Below are 13,086 nucleotides of genomic sequence, written 5' to 3' on the forward strand. Positions count from 1 at the left end.
ACCCTGACTTCTCACCAGGACAGCACTTTACCAGTAGATCCAAGAGACCGCGGCTATCTAACCCGGTTATGCTTCGCCAAACCAAGACATGTACTACTTAAATATTGGCCTGGTGCTGCAAGCCTGAGAATGGGGAGCTATTCTCCTTTCGGCGATGACATGGTCATGATGGCACCTTGTTTTTGTTGCGTGAGCTCGTATGTTCATGACGTCCGGCAAAGAGATATCTGACACTTCACATGCCAGGGGCAGCCCACTGATTGCATCGTTCTGAGGGGCAACCTGTATCGCAAGCGCCTCGTGTCATGGCCAATGATCTCCGAGCTCTCACAGGTTAGAGACAGGAATCATGGATTGGTTCCAAACGCTACATGCGTGCTCCCGGTGTATAAACGAGCATTATTAACGCAGAAACTAGAATTGAGGCAGATAATTATACCACCATCGAGGAGTGAGGTGATCCAGTCGCGACCGATGGAGCAACTATAGCGAGGTCAAAGCTATAGTCGGCAGATTTAGATACCTGGTGGGTTCGAGGACGGAGTTTAACCACTTAGTAGCCACGTATAGATATCACATTCAGGTGGTACCGTTTTTTATGAACATTGAGAGCCTCTAGTCGCTCTGAATACCAGACATTACAGCTAGCATTTGGCGGACAGCTAGAGTCTACGGATTCAGATATAACAATGCATTTAGGTGTGCGACGTGACCCTTTCACACCAACCACATATAACACGAATGTTGTTTATCTAGCGATGCCCTCGGAATCTGTTATATCTGCAGGTATCTACATCGCCGCTTTCGATACATCTCTTCTTCCGTCCCGCGCGTCCTTGTGTGTCCACGACAGCTGTGACACAATGTCCGCAATGGTCTCCAATGGCTGGATCACAAGTGATTGAATAAGTGTGATGAAGACACGGATTGCGTAGTCGATGATGCTCAAGTGGGGTATCTTTCCTCGGCTAAACGAAGAGTCGATGATTTCAAATGGAAGTGTTGCACCTAGGTGATCCCGGGCTACTCGTAATCCGCTGCTGAAACCGTCTTCGTGGAAGCCGTAGTTCGTCCAGGCCCCGGCAAAGCTAATGCCTCTCTTGTTCTGGATCTTTTGTAACCTCCTCTGTGCGGCAACTGCCTTCGACGTGTATATGGGGTGCGAGTAGTCGAAACGACCTTGGGTGAGTGCCGGCGTCGGTTCATGAAGAGGGTTGAGGGTTACCAAAACATGGCCAAACTGGTCCTTTGGAATATGTTGCAATGTGTTCATGTTATATGTCAAAGACACTACGTCAGTGGATGACTCTGACCGAGGAGAGAGTGTCATATAGTTCCAACTGCACCATGCTCCGCGTCTTTGGGGCATGTGAGTTAGGTCTGAGTGCAAAACAACCTCATTCTTTGATGTCTTAAAGCATGAGAGTATCGATCTCTCCTCATCTGTCGCTGCAGAGCCCAGTATCGACAGCGCTTGGTCACCATGCGTAGCCAAAATAACATGGTCAAAGATTTGCGGTTCATCATTCGTCGTGTAAAGCGAAATGTGTCCGTTGTGATTTTCCACACGCTTCACCGGGGTGTTTAGGAACACATGATCAGTTGGAAAGTCGTCCATCACAGCATCGATATAAGCCCTGGACCCATTTTTTAAAGTGAGCCACTCGGGCCGGGAGGAGAGCGCTGAGAGGTTATGATGGTTCCATCTTTAGACGCGTTAGATAGCTCGTGAGCTGCCGCACGGGGCCAGGGACTCACAAAAATCGGATAAGGGTGAGAACAGGAAACTCATCCATGCATGTTTTGGGTTTTGTGCTCCATACTGATGCAGTGATTGGTATCAGATAACCATCCCGAAATGCGTGAGAGTAGCCGTGGCGATCCAGATAAGCGCCAATGCTCTCATCGTTGCCGGGATCGTCTTCGCTCTCGCTTTGAGACTCCTCTTTGGAGTTGATCAAGACATCCAGAGCAAATTGATTGAACCGAAGGACATCGAATAACATGCGCCACATCCGGATGGAGAAGAGGTTCTTGGCCTGGCAGAACACAGATCGCAGACTTTTCCCACCCCATTCAAACGCCCCGTAGTCTCTTGACACGCCGAGAGCCATATCAGTCACCTCAGTGGCAACGTTCAATAACTTCAAAAACCGGATGAAGTTTGCTATGAGGTGTCAGTTGGGCTTAGCTATGATTTACCATTTCGGCTTCCTTCCAGCTGTCTCGGGAATGGCATCGTACTCACGATAAGTAGCCGTATTCAGCACGATAAACCCCGTATCGACCCCTACCGAGTATTTCCCATTCTGCCACTGAACCGTGTTGGAGTGGCCGCCGAGCCGAGCGTCTGCCTCGTATAGGTAAACATCGTGTACTGTGTTCTTCAAAGCCCACACAGCTGCAATGCCAGAGCAGCCGCTGCCGACCACGGCAACTCTCTTGGCTGCAGGAATCTCAGTAGCAGGACTCATGATGGGAAAAAGCGATTCAAAGAGTGGCAGCGTTCGAGCTGGACTCGCGGATGATGAGCAATGCAAATATGACGAGATATTCCTCGAGACAGACATATAAGCACTAAAAATGAAGTCTTGAGGCCGATACGACGTCAAGGGCAATTGTGACACGATCGGGTGCTGAGGGGCATTTCTGCACCTTTTGAGTCGTCATCACTTCGGCCATGCCCGCAATAAGCTTAGTGCAGCAAGCATTGCTGGTCATGTCTTGGAAGGCCCGAGACGTCGGGCGGTCACCGCCCACAATCTTTTTCGGATTGCCGAACCTGTTCCCAGGTAATGAATGACTATATGGCTTCGGCTTCGAATCTCTTCTCTATTGACTGAATTACGCTAGCGCTTGTGTTTCTGCTGTTCAGCGACTGAACGAGCTAAGACGCCATCCCCTGCCTTTTGACGCTGGAGGTGACGCTCTCCATTAGTGTGGCTGCTGATGGTAATTGATTGTTGGGCTCGCATGATGGACTACGGTGAGTTTTACTCCGCGACGTTGCTCAGTGTAAACTCCAGGGCTACTTACAGCCCCATATGTTCCCCGTGGTTTCTCGGCTGTGATTCCAGGTAGCTGACAGTTCGTGTCGCAGATTGGGCGATTGACGCGGGATATGTCCCTGAGACCATTATTAGATTTGGCACCAGACGGATACAGCAGGCACAAGAGGCAGCAATCGCGAAGAGGACACTAACAGAGGCGATGAGTCAGAAACTAGAATATGTTGCAAAATTGCGCTCCCAGCCCATCGCGATACAGACAACCACTGCCAATGAGCAGCAGTACGAAATCGGCACAGGCGTGTTTGAGGCATTCCTCGGCCCTCGCATGAAGTATTCATGCTCGCTGTTCCAAACGGGACAAGAAACGATTGCGGAAGCGGAGACGGCGATGTTACAGACATACGCATCAAGGGCGGAATTTAAAAACGGCATGAGTATCCTTGACCTCGGGTACGTAAGCTTCGCTCACCATGAAACGCATCTCCCTTTCCCGCGACTAACAACAAATGATATAGATGTGGTTGGGGATCAGCAACGCTGTTTTTCGCAGAACAGTATCCAGCATCTAGAGTGACTGGGCTATCCAATTCAAGGACCCAAAAAGACAAGATAGTTGCCGAAGCGGCAAAACGAAACCTGACAAATGTTGAAATCATCACGGGAGACATCGCAGAATACAATTTCGAACCTGAGCAATTCGATCGCGTGGTTTCCGTCGAGGTAATGACGCTTCTGCGGACAGCAGGTTGCAATGAGTGACACATCGCTAACGACGATTACGCGGAAGCTATTTGAACACATGAAAAACTACGAACTGTTAATGGCCAAAGTTGCTACCTCCCTCAAACCGGGTGGCAAGCTTTTCGTCCAGATCTTTTGCCACAACAGCACACCATACGACTTCGATGAGGGTTGGATGTCCAGATATTTCTTCGCCGGCGGTACCATGCCCTCTGCGGACTTGCTGCTGTATTTCCAACGTGACCTACAGATACAAAAGCAGTGGTGGGTGAATGGATCAAATTACGCAAGAACTTTACAGGTAGGTTCTCTTCAATTGACTATCAGCGCGTTGGCGATGCTTTTGCTGACCTGCTACCGTCCGGTCAGTGTTGGCTTTCGGCGCTCAGGAACAACAAGCAACAGGTATGGCCGCATCTTGTGGAAACGTACGGAGAGAGCAATGCCTCGTCTTGGTATAATCGGTGGCTTGCGTATCACGCAGCGGGGTCCGAACTTTTCGGGTTTGGCGGCGGCGACGTCTCAGGCACCTGTCACTACCTGTTCGGCAAGCCCGAGTGATGATGAAGTCTTGGGACATATATAGTGTATATAGTTCAAATCGTGTACTTGAACCGCAAGCCAGGCAGCGCGGCACAACAATCTATAGCGGTATTCCTTCCGCAAGCTCCATAGCCCCGACTCTACCCACCGTTATGATCACGTCGCCCAGAGTTCTAGTTAAAAAGCCGGCTTCGCAATACGAAAAGTAGTACTATCGTTAATTGAGCTTAGCAAATTATCCTTGTGCACTGTTGCGTGTTGGTGTAATGGTACTTACTTCCCATTTCCTGCGAAATACCTCACTGGCCTCATGAGATGTGGGTGATGAACGGTGATGCTGCATGGTGGGCGAAATGGTGCTGTCAAATTCCGTGATAAACTTTTCTCTCCACAGGCGCAGTGCTCTGGCGTAATGAGCTCCGATGTTCTCGATAGATTCAACAACCAATGTCCCTTTGGATTGCATAGTAATGTGATTGACCAACTCCGTCGTAGACGGCAAGTACCCACCGGGAAAGATGTACCGATCAATGAAGCTGCAAGATTGTGAGGTTAGTACAGGAGCGTGAACGAAGTAACATGACTACGATTGAAGTGTCCTACCCGGATTTACCATCGCCGGCGGCGTGCAAAGCCTCTGGTATAGTAATGCATTGGAACATGGCAATGCCCGTGTCTGGGTTCAGCAGCGTATGAATGGCCGCGAAGTATTCCGCCAGGTGAGCTTTCCCCACCGCCTCTATCATTTCTATGGAAATGATCTTATCAAATGGTTTTTCTGGCGTTGGTAGATCACGGTAGTCCATGAACTTGACCTCAATGCGATGAGCCAGGCCGGCTAGCTTGACCCTCCTTTCGGCCAGCTCTTTCTGCCTCCGAGACAAGGTTATGGATGTGATACGACAGCCGGTCTGCTTCACCGCCTCAATCGCAAAGGAGCCCCAGCCAGTTCCAATCTCGAGAACATGGTCCGATGCCGCTATTCTTGCTCCCTGGATGAAGCGTTGAAGCTTCCGATGTTGTGCATCCTGTAAGCTTTCCACCTCTCCTCTCGGCTCTCTAGCGGGGGCAGTTCGCCAGATAGGACAAGAGTACGTCATGTCCTTGGAAAGGAAAGCGGCGAACATGTCGTTGCTTATATCATAGTGAGCGGCCGTATTGAGCAGTGAAGTGGCACGTGAGTTGGTCGGCCGCCCTATCGTGGCGATGGCCGACGGCAACATGGAGAAGACGGTTTCGCCGTTGCCAAGCTCTGCTCTGTTGCTGATGAAAAGCTGGCAGGGACAGGGGCTGTAAATATGGATTCGTGAGAGCATTGGGTGGACGATTGGCGCACACACCTGAAAGAAGGCAGTCAAATCATTGCATTCAACGTCACCCAGCATGTAGCATTCAGCAAAGCCAATGTCGGCAAGGAAGAGTAGTCTGGACCAAAAAGCCTCGCTTTTGACAACCAGCTCAACATGGAGTGAGGGAGGAACGCTTGCGCCGCCGGCAGCCTCGTGGTCCTCACCAGTCAACGGGCTGTGACCGAAGACGTGCTTGGTGGCGCGACTCTCATCGATGACAAGTAGGCTTCCAGTCGTGATACGCGCGAGGATGCGCAGCACCGCCAGGCGGGACAAATGGGCTGTCCATGGCTGCGCCCACCAGAGAAGCCTTGCCGTGACTGCCTCCAGTGTAGAAGTAATCTGGGCTGCCATGTCGCTGTGATGCTGCATCTGATGGTTGGATGCAGCTTGTGAAGCCCAACGACACCGGCAAAGGGTCTGGCAATAGCCGAGCCTGGGTGTATGAATGGATGTCGGGCGCGATTTATCGCGGTAGGGCCACGGCTCCTGCAGGTCCCGGAGGGAGGCTCCGGGAACTTCTCTTTTGGGTACGGGCCGAGCAAGAACCCTTGTTGGCGCTGTGGCGGACTAGTAAGTTTTTTCTTTTGGTTTTGTTCACAATGACATGTTGTGTATCGTGACCGAACAGGACATGCAAGACATGGCAGCTTTCTGGCAAGACTTATTGACGACGGACAGCGCACCAAAGTGCCGCTACGGGTATCACAGCGGCTCGCCGCGACGCATTTGGATTGCATTGAGTTTGTTGGCTGTGAGCCGCCATACGCCTCCGATGGGAAGTTTGGCTTCTTTTCTTTTTCTCATCACAGACGGCTAGTGCTCACGTCAGATCAAAGCGGGCTAATAACGTAATGCCACAGTTTACACCGCTGAAAGCGAACCCATGCGTGTCTCCGGGGGATGCCGTGTCACTCACTGTCTGGTAGCGAGGCGAGGCAAGGCGAGATCACGGGCGCTGCCACTGAGCCTGGGCGACAAGAGCTTGAGGCGAGAACTACGCTAATGATAACATCCGCTCGCACCAGCAGAGTTTATTATTCAGGCCGCAACGTTTCCATGAATCCAGCTCCACAGCCGTAGCGTCGTCTCCCTGCTCAGGGGAGCCACAGCGCCCATGCTCTCTGTAGCCGCCTGCCGAGCCCGCCCAACCTCGAGCGTTGGCGGCAGCTTCTGACCACCAGGGGGGACCCTGCCGCTGCCAACAAACGCCTGCTTCCAAAAGCCCACCAAGCCGTGCGCTGGGTGTCCTGTGGGCAAGTCCCTCTCAAGCCGGTCAAGCCAGGTCTCGGGCGAGACCACGGCCAGGCCTGGTGATGGTGCTGCCTCTGTCGCGTCACCAGCAATCCAGCGCAACATGTCACGCCACGGCGTGGAAGCGTGCGGGTTGGCGACGTGGTACACGGGCGTTGACGATTCGCTGCTCCCTTCTATCATCATCTCCTCCTCCTCCTCGCCACCACCACGAGTTTCGGGCGTGTCGCAAGGACGACAGCCTCTCTCTTGCACCGGCGGGTCTTTCAGCACAATCTCCAAGACGGCCCGCGCTGCAACGTCGACGGGCAGCCAGCCCGTGCCCTCGTGCGGCAGGTCGGGCAGACATCCCACAGCGCTCGAAGCCGAGAGCATGAGCGGATACGCCTCGCTGCGGTTCCAGGCGCCCGTGGCGCTGTCGCCGCATAGTTGGCCGATTCGGATGACCGATGCTATCGGCCCTGCTGGTGGTGGTGGTGGTGGTGGCAGATGCTGCTCTTTGCTGATGGATGTTTGTTGTTATTGTTGTTGTTGTTGTTGTTGTTGTTGGGCCAGCATGCAGTTCGCTTCCGCGCACATCCTTTCCGCAACCCATTTGGATCTGGCGTATCCCAGGGGCGCTGCGTGCAATGGGTCGTTGGAGATCGTTTCCGCGATGTGAGACGCGTCCGTCGAGCTCACCGCCGCCACGGAGCTGACGAAACAGAAGCGCGCATGGCTCTGGACCGCCAGCGCCAGCAGCTCCGAAAGACACGAGAGCTGATCCCCAAACGATGTCAGAGGTAGGTTGAAGTTGACCGGCCAGGCGCTGTGGAGGATGAGCGTGACCTCCTTGAGCATCATTTGCGTGTCTCCCGCTGCCAGTCCCAGATGTGGCTTCGCCAAGTCGAACGGCAGGCAAACCACCTGCTGGCAATGTGCGCCGGGCTGCTCATCATCATCATCATCAGCACCCCGCGGCGGCGGCAGGGTAGGAAAGCCACGGTGCACCTGGCATGCAGACACCCTGTCGCGCGCCTCGTGCTTGGTCGATGCTCTGACAAGGCAGTAGATCCTGGCCACGTCCTGCCGCTGACGCAAAAGGGCAAGAAGATGTGCCCCGAGAAAGCCAGTCGCTCCGGTTAGCAAGACGGCATTGGCGGAGGAGTCTCGCGACGACATGTACGCTGCTGAGCTACGGAGGACGTTGGGTGCCAACCTATGCCGACTCGCAAGCGACTTCATCATGCACAACAGCTGGTCGCCGTCGTCGTCGTCTCCCGCCCTATCGCCCGGCTGGTCTTCATGACGAAGACGCTGCAGATGTGCAACCAAGCCAGTGACTGTGCCCTGGTCGTAGATGACGTTGAGAGGGAGCGCGGCGTGCTGCGACGGCACCAGCTTCTTCGCCTCCATCAGCTTCCGGATCTGAATGCAGGCGATTGAATCCACGCCTTGCTGGTACAAGTCCCTGTCGGGGTCGACAGAACGGTGCATGACACGATGGAAACAGTCGGCTACAACAGACAGCAGGTCGCCATCTTGGACATGCACCGGCGATGCGGCCGCCTGCTCAGCTGGCAAAGCCGCATACGCGCCCTCTATGAGAGCCGCAAACTTGACATTGGCTTGATGGCGCAAGAACGAGCCCTTGCTGCTCTTGGGCACCTGCTGGTTCTCCCCGTCAGCGCTCGGCACCACGACCAGCATTGACTCCTCGATTCGTGCGTGCCCGGGAACGCCGGCATTGAGGCAGCGAGTCGCATCACGAACTGCGGCCAACAGGACAGACTGCGAGGTAGCGCCCGACTGGGGAAACAGCAAGGCTCCCGCGCACGGCTCGCCCGATCCGAAGACATATACCTCGCGCAAGAGCGGCGTCGCGGACTGCATTCCCGCTTCCATCGGCGAGGGGTCGAACTTCTTGCCGTTGGCGAGGGTGATCTGGGCGTCTGCCCGGCTGTGGTACCGCCAGGCGTTTGCATTGTGCGGATGCCGCTCGAAGAGGTCAGACGTAGCGTACGAGCCGTCCTCTCGATTCGTCTTACTCCTAAACGGCCATCGTGGCTGGACGATGAGTTCCCACAGGCCGTCGCTCTCCCGGGGCTCGAAGCGCAGGTAGTCGGCATCCACCCGGACCCGGAGATAGTCCCATTCCTTGTCCGCCGTGTACTCGCGATGCGACGAGAGCAAGAAGCCACACTCGGCGCTGCCGAAGCGCGACAGCAGATTGACGCCCGAGCGCACGAGCTTGTCCCCGATGGCGACCGACAGGGCCGCGCCGCCGACGCCGACCAGGTCCATGGACGCGAGGAGGCGGAGGCCGTCTGCGTCCTCGGCAAGCATCTCGAGGACATAGGGGACCGAAGAGAACAGCGTCACGGGGACGACACTCTTCCGGCGCGCCGAGTCGACAGCCTGCGTGATGTTCCGGGCCGTCAATGGGCATTCGCCGTCGGGAAAGAGCCATATCATCGCCCCGCTCGCCCAGGCTCTGAGACAGTCCGCAAGGCCGCCATGATACAGCGGCGTTGTCGAGAAAGTCGCCGACTGGCAAGCTGGTTCGTGGAGGCGCGGGAGGGCTCCCGCCATGGAGTGTCTCTGCGGCACCGGCGACGCCAGGCCGCTGGAGGTGCCCGACGTGTGGAAGTAAAAGGCCGGTTCGGCCAGCGCCGCGCTCTGCATCATCGGGGACACACCGCTGGAAGAAGAGTAGCCGTTGGGGTGGTATGGGGGAACTCCAAGGACCTCGATCCCGCTACTACCAATCTTGGCCGCCGTCGCCTCATGTAGGTCATCGCGGACCAGAATGCGCGCGTCGAGCTGGTGGCACAAGTGTTTAATGGCCCGGGGCTCTAGCTGTGGACTGAAGTCAATGTTAGTCGAAAGTGCACGTGCTGTTCGTCTTCCGGTTTCAAGACTTGCGCGAGGAGCAAGACGGGATGGCCCAGCCGCATCAACCCGAGCCACGTCAAGACAAACTCGAGGCTGCTCCCACAGAGCAATCCCACAACTTCCCCCGCCGTCTTCACCCTCTCGCCAATGCTAGTCGTGAGCGCGCGGGCCGCGCCCAACGATAGCCGGTGCAGGTCCCCATATGTCACTGGGCCGTCGGTTGACGATGATGGTGATGCTACGCAGACGGGCGGCGGCTCAGATCAGCTTTTTTTTTTTTTTTGGACAGGGACTGTAGAACACGCCCGGATTGCTTATAACGCACCTTGTTGTACGCCGTTGTGAAACCTGGCAAACCCAACGGCTGGTTCGTCGGGGCGGCGCTGTGCCTGCTGGTCCACCACGTCGATGATGGACGAGAATGGCGGCCCCGCGTCACCATGGCACTCTGCCAGGGCTGCCTCGCCGAGCGTGCAGGTGAAGTAGTTTGGCTTCGCGGGCTCCATGGAGGCTCGCGTCAGACTTCTTCTTTTCGGCGCGCCCTGTGGCCTGGTGTTGGCAGCGATGGTTCTTTAAAGGAACGATCGCGTGGATATTACTCAGATCTGCTGGCAAGCGGAGTATATGTTCCTGGACACACACATGTTCCCACCAAACGATAGCTTGCATTCACCGCTCATCGCTGCTTGTCACCTTTGGGGTATGAAGTCATTGACGCGTTCCATCTGCCCCGTTCCGTTCCATACACACCTCGAGAAGCCGTTGGAGCGTGATAGGTGGTGGCGTCATTGACCAAGCTTTAGGCTTTGTATGACTGCCGGTTGCAACTTGCCGCCCCGCACAAAAGCTGCATGGAGCTTGATGGCAAGCATCATCGATGGCCCGCGAGCGCGCGCGCGCTGTGTTCTGTTAGCTCATCTTCATCTGGACCCAATAATAACACAGGCAAATTGCACGTCGGCAGCAGTTCAATTGTGAGGCCGGGTCTTCGTGAAGCGACACACAAGATGTGTTTCCTGCTTTCACCCTCCAATTCGGCGCGCAGGCAGTCAACACATCTCCATCATCCCTAATCATCCCTCCACGCCACAATCATGTCCTCCAAGCGAACCCTCCAAGACACGCTCACCATGACCAACTCGGTCAAGATCCCGCAGCTCGGCTTCGGCGTGTACAAGTCCCCCGAGGCCGTGTGCGCCCGGTCCTGCGACACCGCCCTCGACGTCGGATACCGCCACATCGACACGGCGCAATTCTACGGCAACGAGACGCAGGTCGGGCAGGCGGTACAGCGCTCGGCCATGCCGCGCGAGCACGTCTTCATTACGACAAAGGTGCTCGTGGCCGAGGACTCGGTCGAGGCGACGCTGAGAAAATGCCTTGACAGCGTCGCAAAGCTCGACCCGGATAGCGGTTACGTCGACCTGTTCCTCATCCATAGCCCCAACTCGGGCGCTGTGAAGAGGAAGATTATGTGGCAGGCACTCGAGAAGCTGTACGAGTCGGGAAAGGCGAGGAGCATCGGCGTGAGCAATTTTGGGATCAAGCACATCGAGGAGCTCAAGGAGTTTGCTACAGTGTGGCCACCGCACGTGAACCAGATTGAGGTGTGCAAGACCGCCGAGCCCCTCCTTCATCAGTTGCCCACCCAAGCTGGCGAGTCCATGTTCTTCTGTATCATAACTGACACTTATCGTATCACCATCAAGCTCCACCCCTGGATGCAGCAACGAGAAATCGTCGAATATTGCCACAATCACGGCATCGTTGTCGAGGCATACGCCCCCCTCGTGCGCAACTTGAAAGCCGACGACCCGACACTCTTCAAGATAGCCGAGAAGCATTCCGTCTCTCCTAACCAGGTTCTGGTCCGCTACAGCCTCCAAAAGGGATGGGTGCCCCTACCCAAGAGCGACACACCGGAGCGCATAGCCGCGAATGCCAACGTCTTCGGCTTCTCACTCAGCGACGAGGACATGGCTGCTCTGGACGGCCTTGACCAGGGTCCCGCGGGCGCCATCGTGCAAGCCGTCGACAATTGATGTGCCAGCGATGCAAGAACCCCGATGCAACGCGAATAGTTAATTCACTCTCATAAGACGACCGAGAGGGCGCACTTGACAATCTCGATTGCTATAGAAACAGTCTAGCGTTCACCACTATATATATATATATATTTGTCCCATCAGGCGATCCATGGATTGGTGTTGTGGGCTGCGGCCGTTCGTAGGCTCTTCAAAGAGCCCGCTTCTTCAGACCGCACTTGGCCAGGCACGACTCCACCTTGGTAACCATCCCCTGAGGAAGAGCATGTCGCACTTTGTCAATGTCCTGTCCCTGAATGCTCTGGCCGAAAGCAGATTCGATGATGTTGTCGTTCAGAGCAAAAGTCTGGCCCACGACTGCACTGGCGCCGCTGTCCTCTGAAGGAAAGGATGCCATGGCCATTGCCGGCTCACACTCTGGATTCACCTGCGTGTGGAACGAGCCCATCGGGAAGAACGTCATCTGCTTTGGGCCCAGCTCGGTACGAATGACGCGCTGCTTGCCGGAGCCATCCACGACGCCTGCCTCGGGGACCATTTCGGTGTGGACGTGGCCGGAGACCACAACGAAGAGTTCGGCGGCGCGAGGATGGAGGTGAAGAAAGCCAATGCTGCATGCTGTCGGCGCGTATCAGCAAAAAATGCACAAAGCTCATTTCATGGGCCTGCGGGCGTTCGTTTGCTTACGAGGAAATTCCGCAATGGCCATGCTGCCGCCAGTGCCAACCAGAGCAGGGAAAGACTGGCGATTGGCGAACGGAGCTTCGCTCTGGTTGAAGGAAAAGGTGAAATTCTTGTCATCCGGAAGGAGACTATAACGCTGAGCCGCGCTTTGGGATAGGTTAGCTGCATCACTTATTAGAACTAAAGCCAAGCAGCGACTTACGTATCCGCAAGTTGCAGTTGTGCGGTGAGGCTGAGCCTGGATGTAGACCCGTTGTCCCTATGCTGAGGAGCAGCCGCTGCCAGAGAAGAAAAGGCCAAAATGGCCGAAGAGATGAAAGAGACAAATTTGGCACCCATGTTTGTTGTTGTATTTTTTACTTCTACTTCAAAGCCCAAGGTTGAGTGATACTTTGTTGAACGCCGCGGAGTCTGATGTGTTTGTTGAGAAGATGTGATGGTAAAGTGTGTTCATATTCCGTCCACGGGAGCCGGGACGATATATATACTGGCTTGCAAGCCATTCTCCATGAAGCCTTCTAGACTAAGACTCAAGACTATGGCGAATTCCAAATCTCTCTCGGTGCGAATATCTCGAGCGCAATT

The 13,086-nt window shown here is 55.1% G+C and overlaps 6 protein-coding genes across 7 annotated transcripts; 2 read left to right on the forward strand and 4 right to left on the reverse strand.

Annotated features, from left to right (window-relative positions):
- Positions 1-699: 699 nt before the first annotated feature.
- On the reverse strand, positions 700-2,597 carry COX11_1 (Cytochrome c oxidase assembly protein cox11, mitochondrial). Its single transcript, XM_047982812.1, has 3 exons — positions 2,249-2,597; positions 1,759-2,167; positions 700-1,706 (listed from the first exon to the last, which is right to left on the reverse strand). The coding sequence occupies exons 1-3, from the start codon at positions 2,568-2,570 to the stop codon at positions 791-793; spliced, it is 1,647 nt and encodes a 548-aa protein (XP_047838780.1). The 5' UTR covers positions 2,571-2,597; the 3' UTR covers positions 700-790.
- Positions 2,598-2,784: 187 nt separating this feature from the next.
- Positions 2,785-4,420, forward strand: JDV02_001843 (putative secondary metabolism biosynthetic enzyme). Its single transcript, XM_047982813.1, has 5 exons — positions 2,785-2,986; positions 3,101-3,461; positions 3,527-3,731; positions 3,799-4,053; positions 4,122-4,420. Exons 1-5 carry the CDS (start codon positions 2,950-2,952, stop codon positions 4,311-4,313), a joined length of 1,050 nt encoding a protein of 349 aa, XP_047838781.1. The 5' UTR covers positions 2,785-2,949; the 3' UTR covers positions 4,314-4,420.
- On the reverse strand, positions 4,311-6,073 carry JDV02_001844 (Cyclopropane-fatty-acyl-phospholipid synthase). 2 transcript variants are annotated; one of them, XM_047982814.1, is made up of 3 exons: positions 5,636-6,073; positions 4,573-5,569; positions 4,311-4,506 (listed from the first exon to the last, which is right to left on the reverse strand). In XM_047982814.1, the coding sequence occupies exons 1-2, from the start codon at positions 6,014-6,016 to the stop codon at positions 4,895-4,897; spliced, it is 1,056 nt and encodes a 351-aa protein (XP_047838782.1). In that variant the 5' UTR covers positions 6,017-6,073; the 3' UTR covers positions 4,311-4,506; positions 4,573-4,894. The 2 variants fall into 2 exon arrangements, with proteins under 2 accessions (XP_047838782.1, XP_047838783.1); XM_047982815.1 differs by having other exon boundaries at positions 4,573-4,831; positions 4,899-6,073.
- Positions 6,074-6,689: 616 nt separating this feature from the next.
- On the reverse strand, positions 6,690-10,381 carry JDV02_001845 (putative NRPS-like protein biosynthetic cluster). The gene is made up of 3 exons (XM_047982816.1): positions 10,098-10,381; positions 9,803-10,010; positions 6,690-9,743 (listed from the first exon to the last, which is right to left on the reverse strand). Exons 1-3 carry the CDS (start codon positions 10,276-10,278, stop codon positions 7,418-7,420), a joined length of 2,715 nt encoding a protein of 904 aa, XP_047838784.1. The 5' UTR covers positions 10,279-10,381; the 3' UTR covers positions 6,690-7,417.
- A 298-nt stretch (positions 10,382-10,679) lies between these two features.
- On the forward strand, positions 10,680-11,957 carry JDV02_001847 (uncharacterized protein). The gene is made up of 2 exons (XM_047982817.1): positions 10,680-11,379; positions 11,482-11,957. The coding sequence occupies exons 1-2, from the start codon at positions 10,867-10,869 to the stop codon at positions 11,812-11,814; spliced, it is 846 nt and encodes a 281-aa protein (XP_047838785.1). The 5' UTR covers positions 10,680-10,866; the 3' UTR covers positions 11,815-11,957.
- JDV02_001848 (uncharacterized protein) lies at positions 11,927-12,932 on the reverse strand. Its single transcript, XM_047982818.1, has 3 exons — positions 12,704-12,932; positions 12,505-12,647; positions 11,927-12,435 (listed from the first exon to the last, which is right to left on the reverse strand). The coding sequence occupies exons 1-3, from the start codon at positions 12,838-12,840 to the stop codon at positions 12,008-12,010; spliced, it is 708 nt and encodes a 235-aa protein (XP_047838786.1). The 5' UTR covers positions 12,841-12,932; the 3' UTR covers positions 11,927-12,007.
- Between the last annotated feature and the right edge of the window lie 154 nt (positions 12,933-13,086).

Source organism: Purpureocillium takamizusanense, chromosome 2 (genome assembly GCF_022605165.1).
Source record: "Purpureocillium takamizusanense chromosome 2, complete sequence".
NCBI lineage: Eukaryota > Fungi > Ascomycota > Sordariomycetes > Hypocreales > Ophiocordycipitaceae > Purpureocillium > Purpureocillium takamizusanense.

Bases quoted from the DNA above. Each gene is read 5' to 3' on its own strand.
- COX11_1 (XM_047982812.1), bottom strand. From the start codon at position 2,570: ATGTCTGTCTCGAGGAATATCTCGTCATATTTGCATTGCTCATCATCC. The intron at 2,168-2,248 runs GTGAGTACGATG...GACACCTCATAG, and splicing joins GCTGAATACGGCTACTTATC to CAAACTTCATCCGGTTTTTG. The intron at 1,707-1,758 runs GTGAGTCCCTGG...ACGCGTCTAAAG, and splicing joins CTCACCCTTATCCGATTTTT to ATGGAACCATCATAACCTCT.
- JDV02_001843 (XM_047982813.1), top strand. From the start codon at position 2,950: ATGGTAATTGATTGTTGGGCTCGCATGATGGACTACG. The intron at 2,987-3,100 runs GTGAGTTTTACT...TTCGTGTCGCAG, and splicing joins GGCTCGCATGATGGACTACG to ATTGGGCGATTGACGCGGGA. The intron at 3,732-3,798 runs GTAATGACGCTT...ATTACGCGGAAG, and splicing joins ATCGCGTGGTTTCCGTCGAG to CTATTTGAACACATGAAAAA.
- JDV02_001844 (XM_047982815.1), bottom strand. From the start codon at position 6,016: ATGCAGCATCACAGCGACATGGCAGCCCAGATTACTTCTACACTGGAG. The intron at 4,832-4,898 runs GTAGGACACTTC...ACAATCTTGCAG, and splicing joins GCCGGCGATGGTAAATCCGG to CTTCATTGATCGGTACATCT. The intron at 4,507-4,572 runs GTAAGTACCATT...AATTAACGATAG, and splicing joins TATTTCGCAGGAAATGGGAA to TACTACTTTTCGTATTGCGA.
- JDV02_001845 (XM_047982816.1), bottom strand. From the start codon at position 10,278: ATGGAGCCCGCGAAGCCAAACTACTTCACCTGCACGCTCGGCGAGGCA. The intron at 10,011-10,097 runs GTGCGTTATAAG...CCGTCTGCGTAG, and splicing joins TCACAACGGCGTACAACAAG to CATCACCATCATCGTCAACC. The intron at 9,744-9,802 runs GCAAGTCTTGAA...CATTGACTTCAG, and splicing joins CATCCCGTCTTGCTCCTCGC to TCCACAGCTAGAGCCCCGGG.
- JDV02_001847 (XM_047982817.1), top strand. From the start codon at position 10,867: ATGTCCTCCAAGCGAACCCTCCAAGACACGCTCACCATGACCAACTCG. The intron at 11,380-11,481 runs GTGTGCAAGACC...ATCACCATCAAG, and splicing joins CGCACGTGAACCAGATTGAG to CTCCACCCCTGGATGCAGCA.
- JDV02_001848 (XM_047982818.1), bottom strand. From the start codon at position 12,840: ATGGGTGCCAAATTTGTCTCTTTCATCTCTTCGGCCATTTTGGCCTTT. The intron at 12,648-12,703 runs GTAAGTCGCTGC...CCTATCCCAAAG, and splicing joins CAACTGCAACTTGCGGATAC to CGCGGCTCAGCGTTATAGTC. The intron at 12,436-12,504 runs GTAAGCAAACGA...ACGCGCCGACAG, and splicing joins GGCCATTGCGGAATTTCCTC to CATGCAGCATTGGCTTTCTT.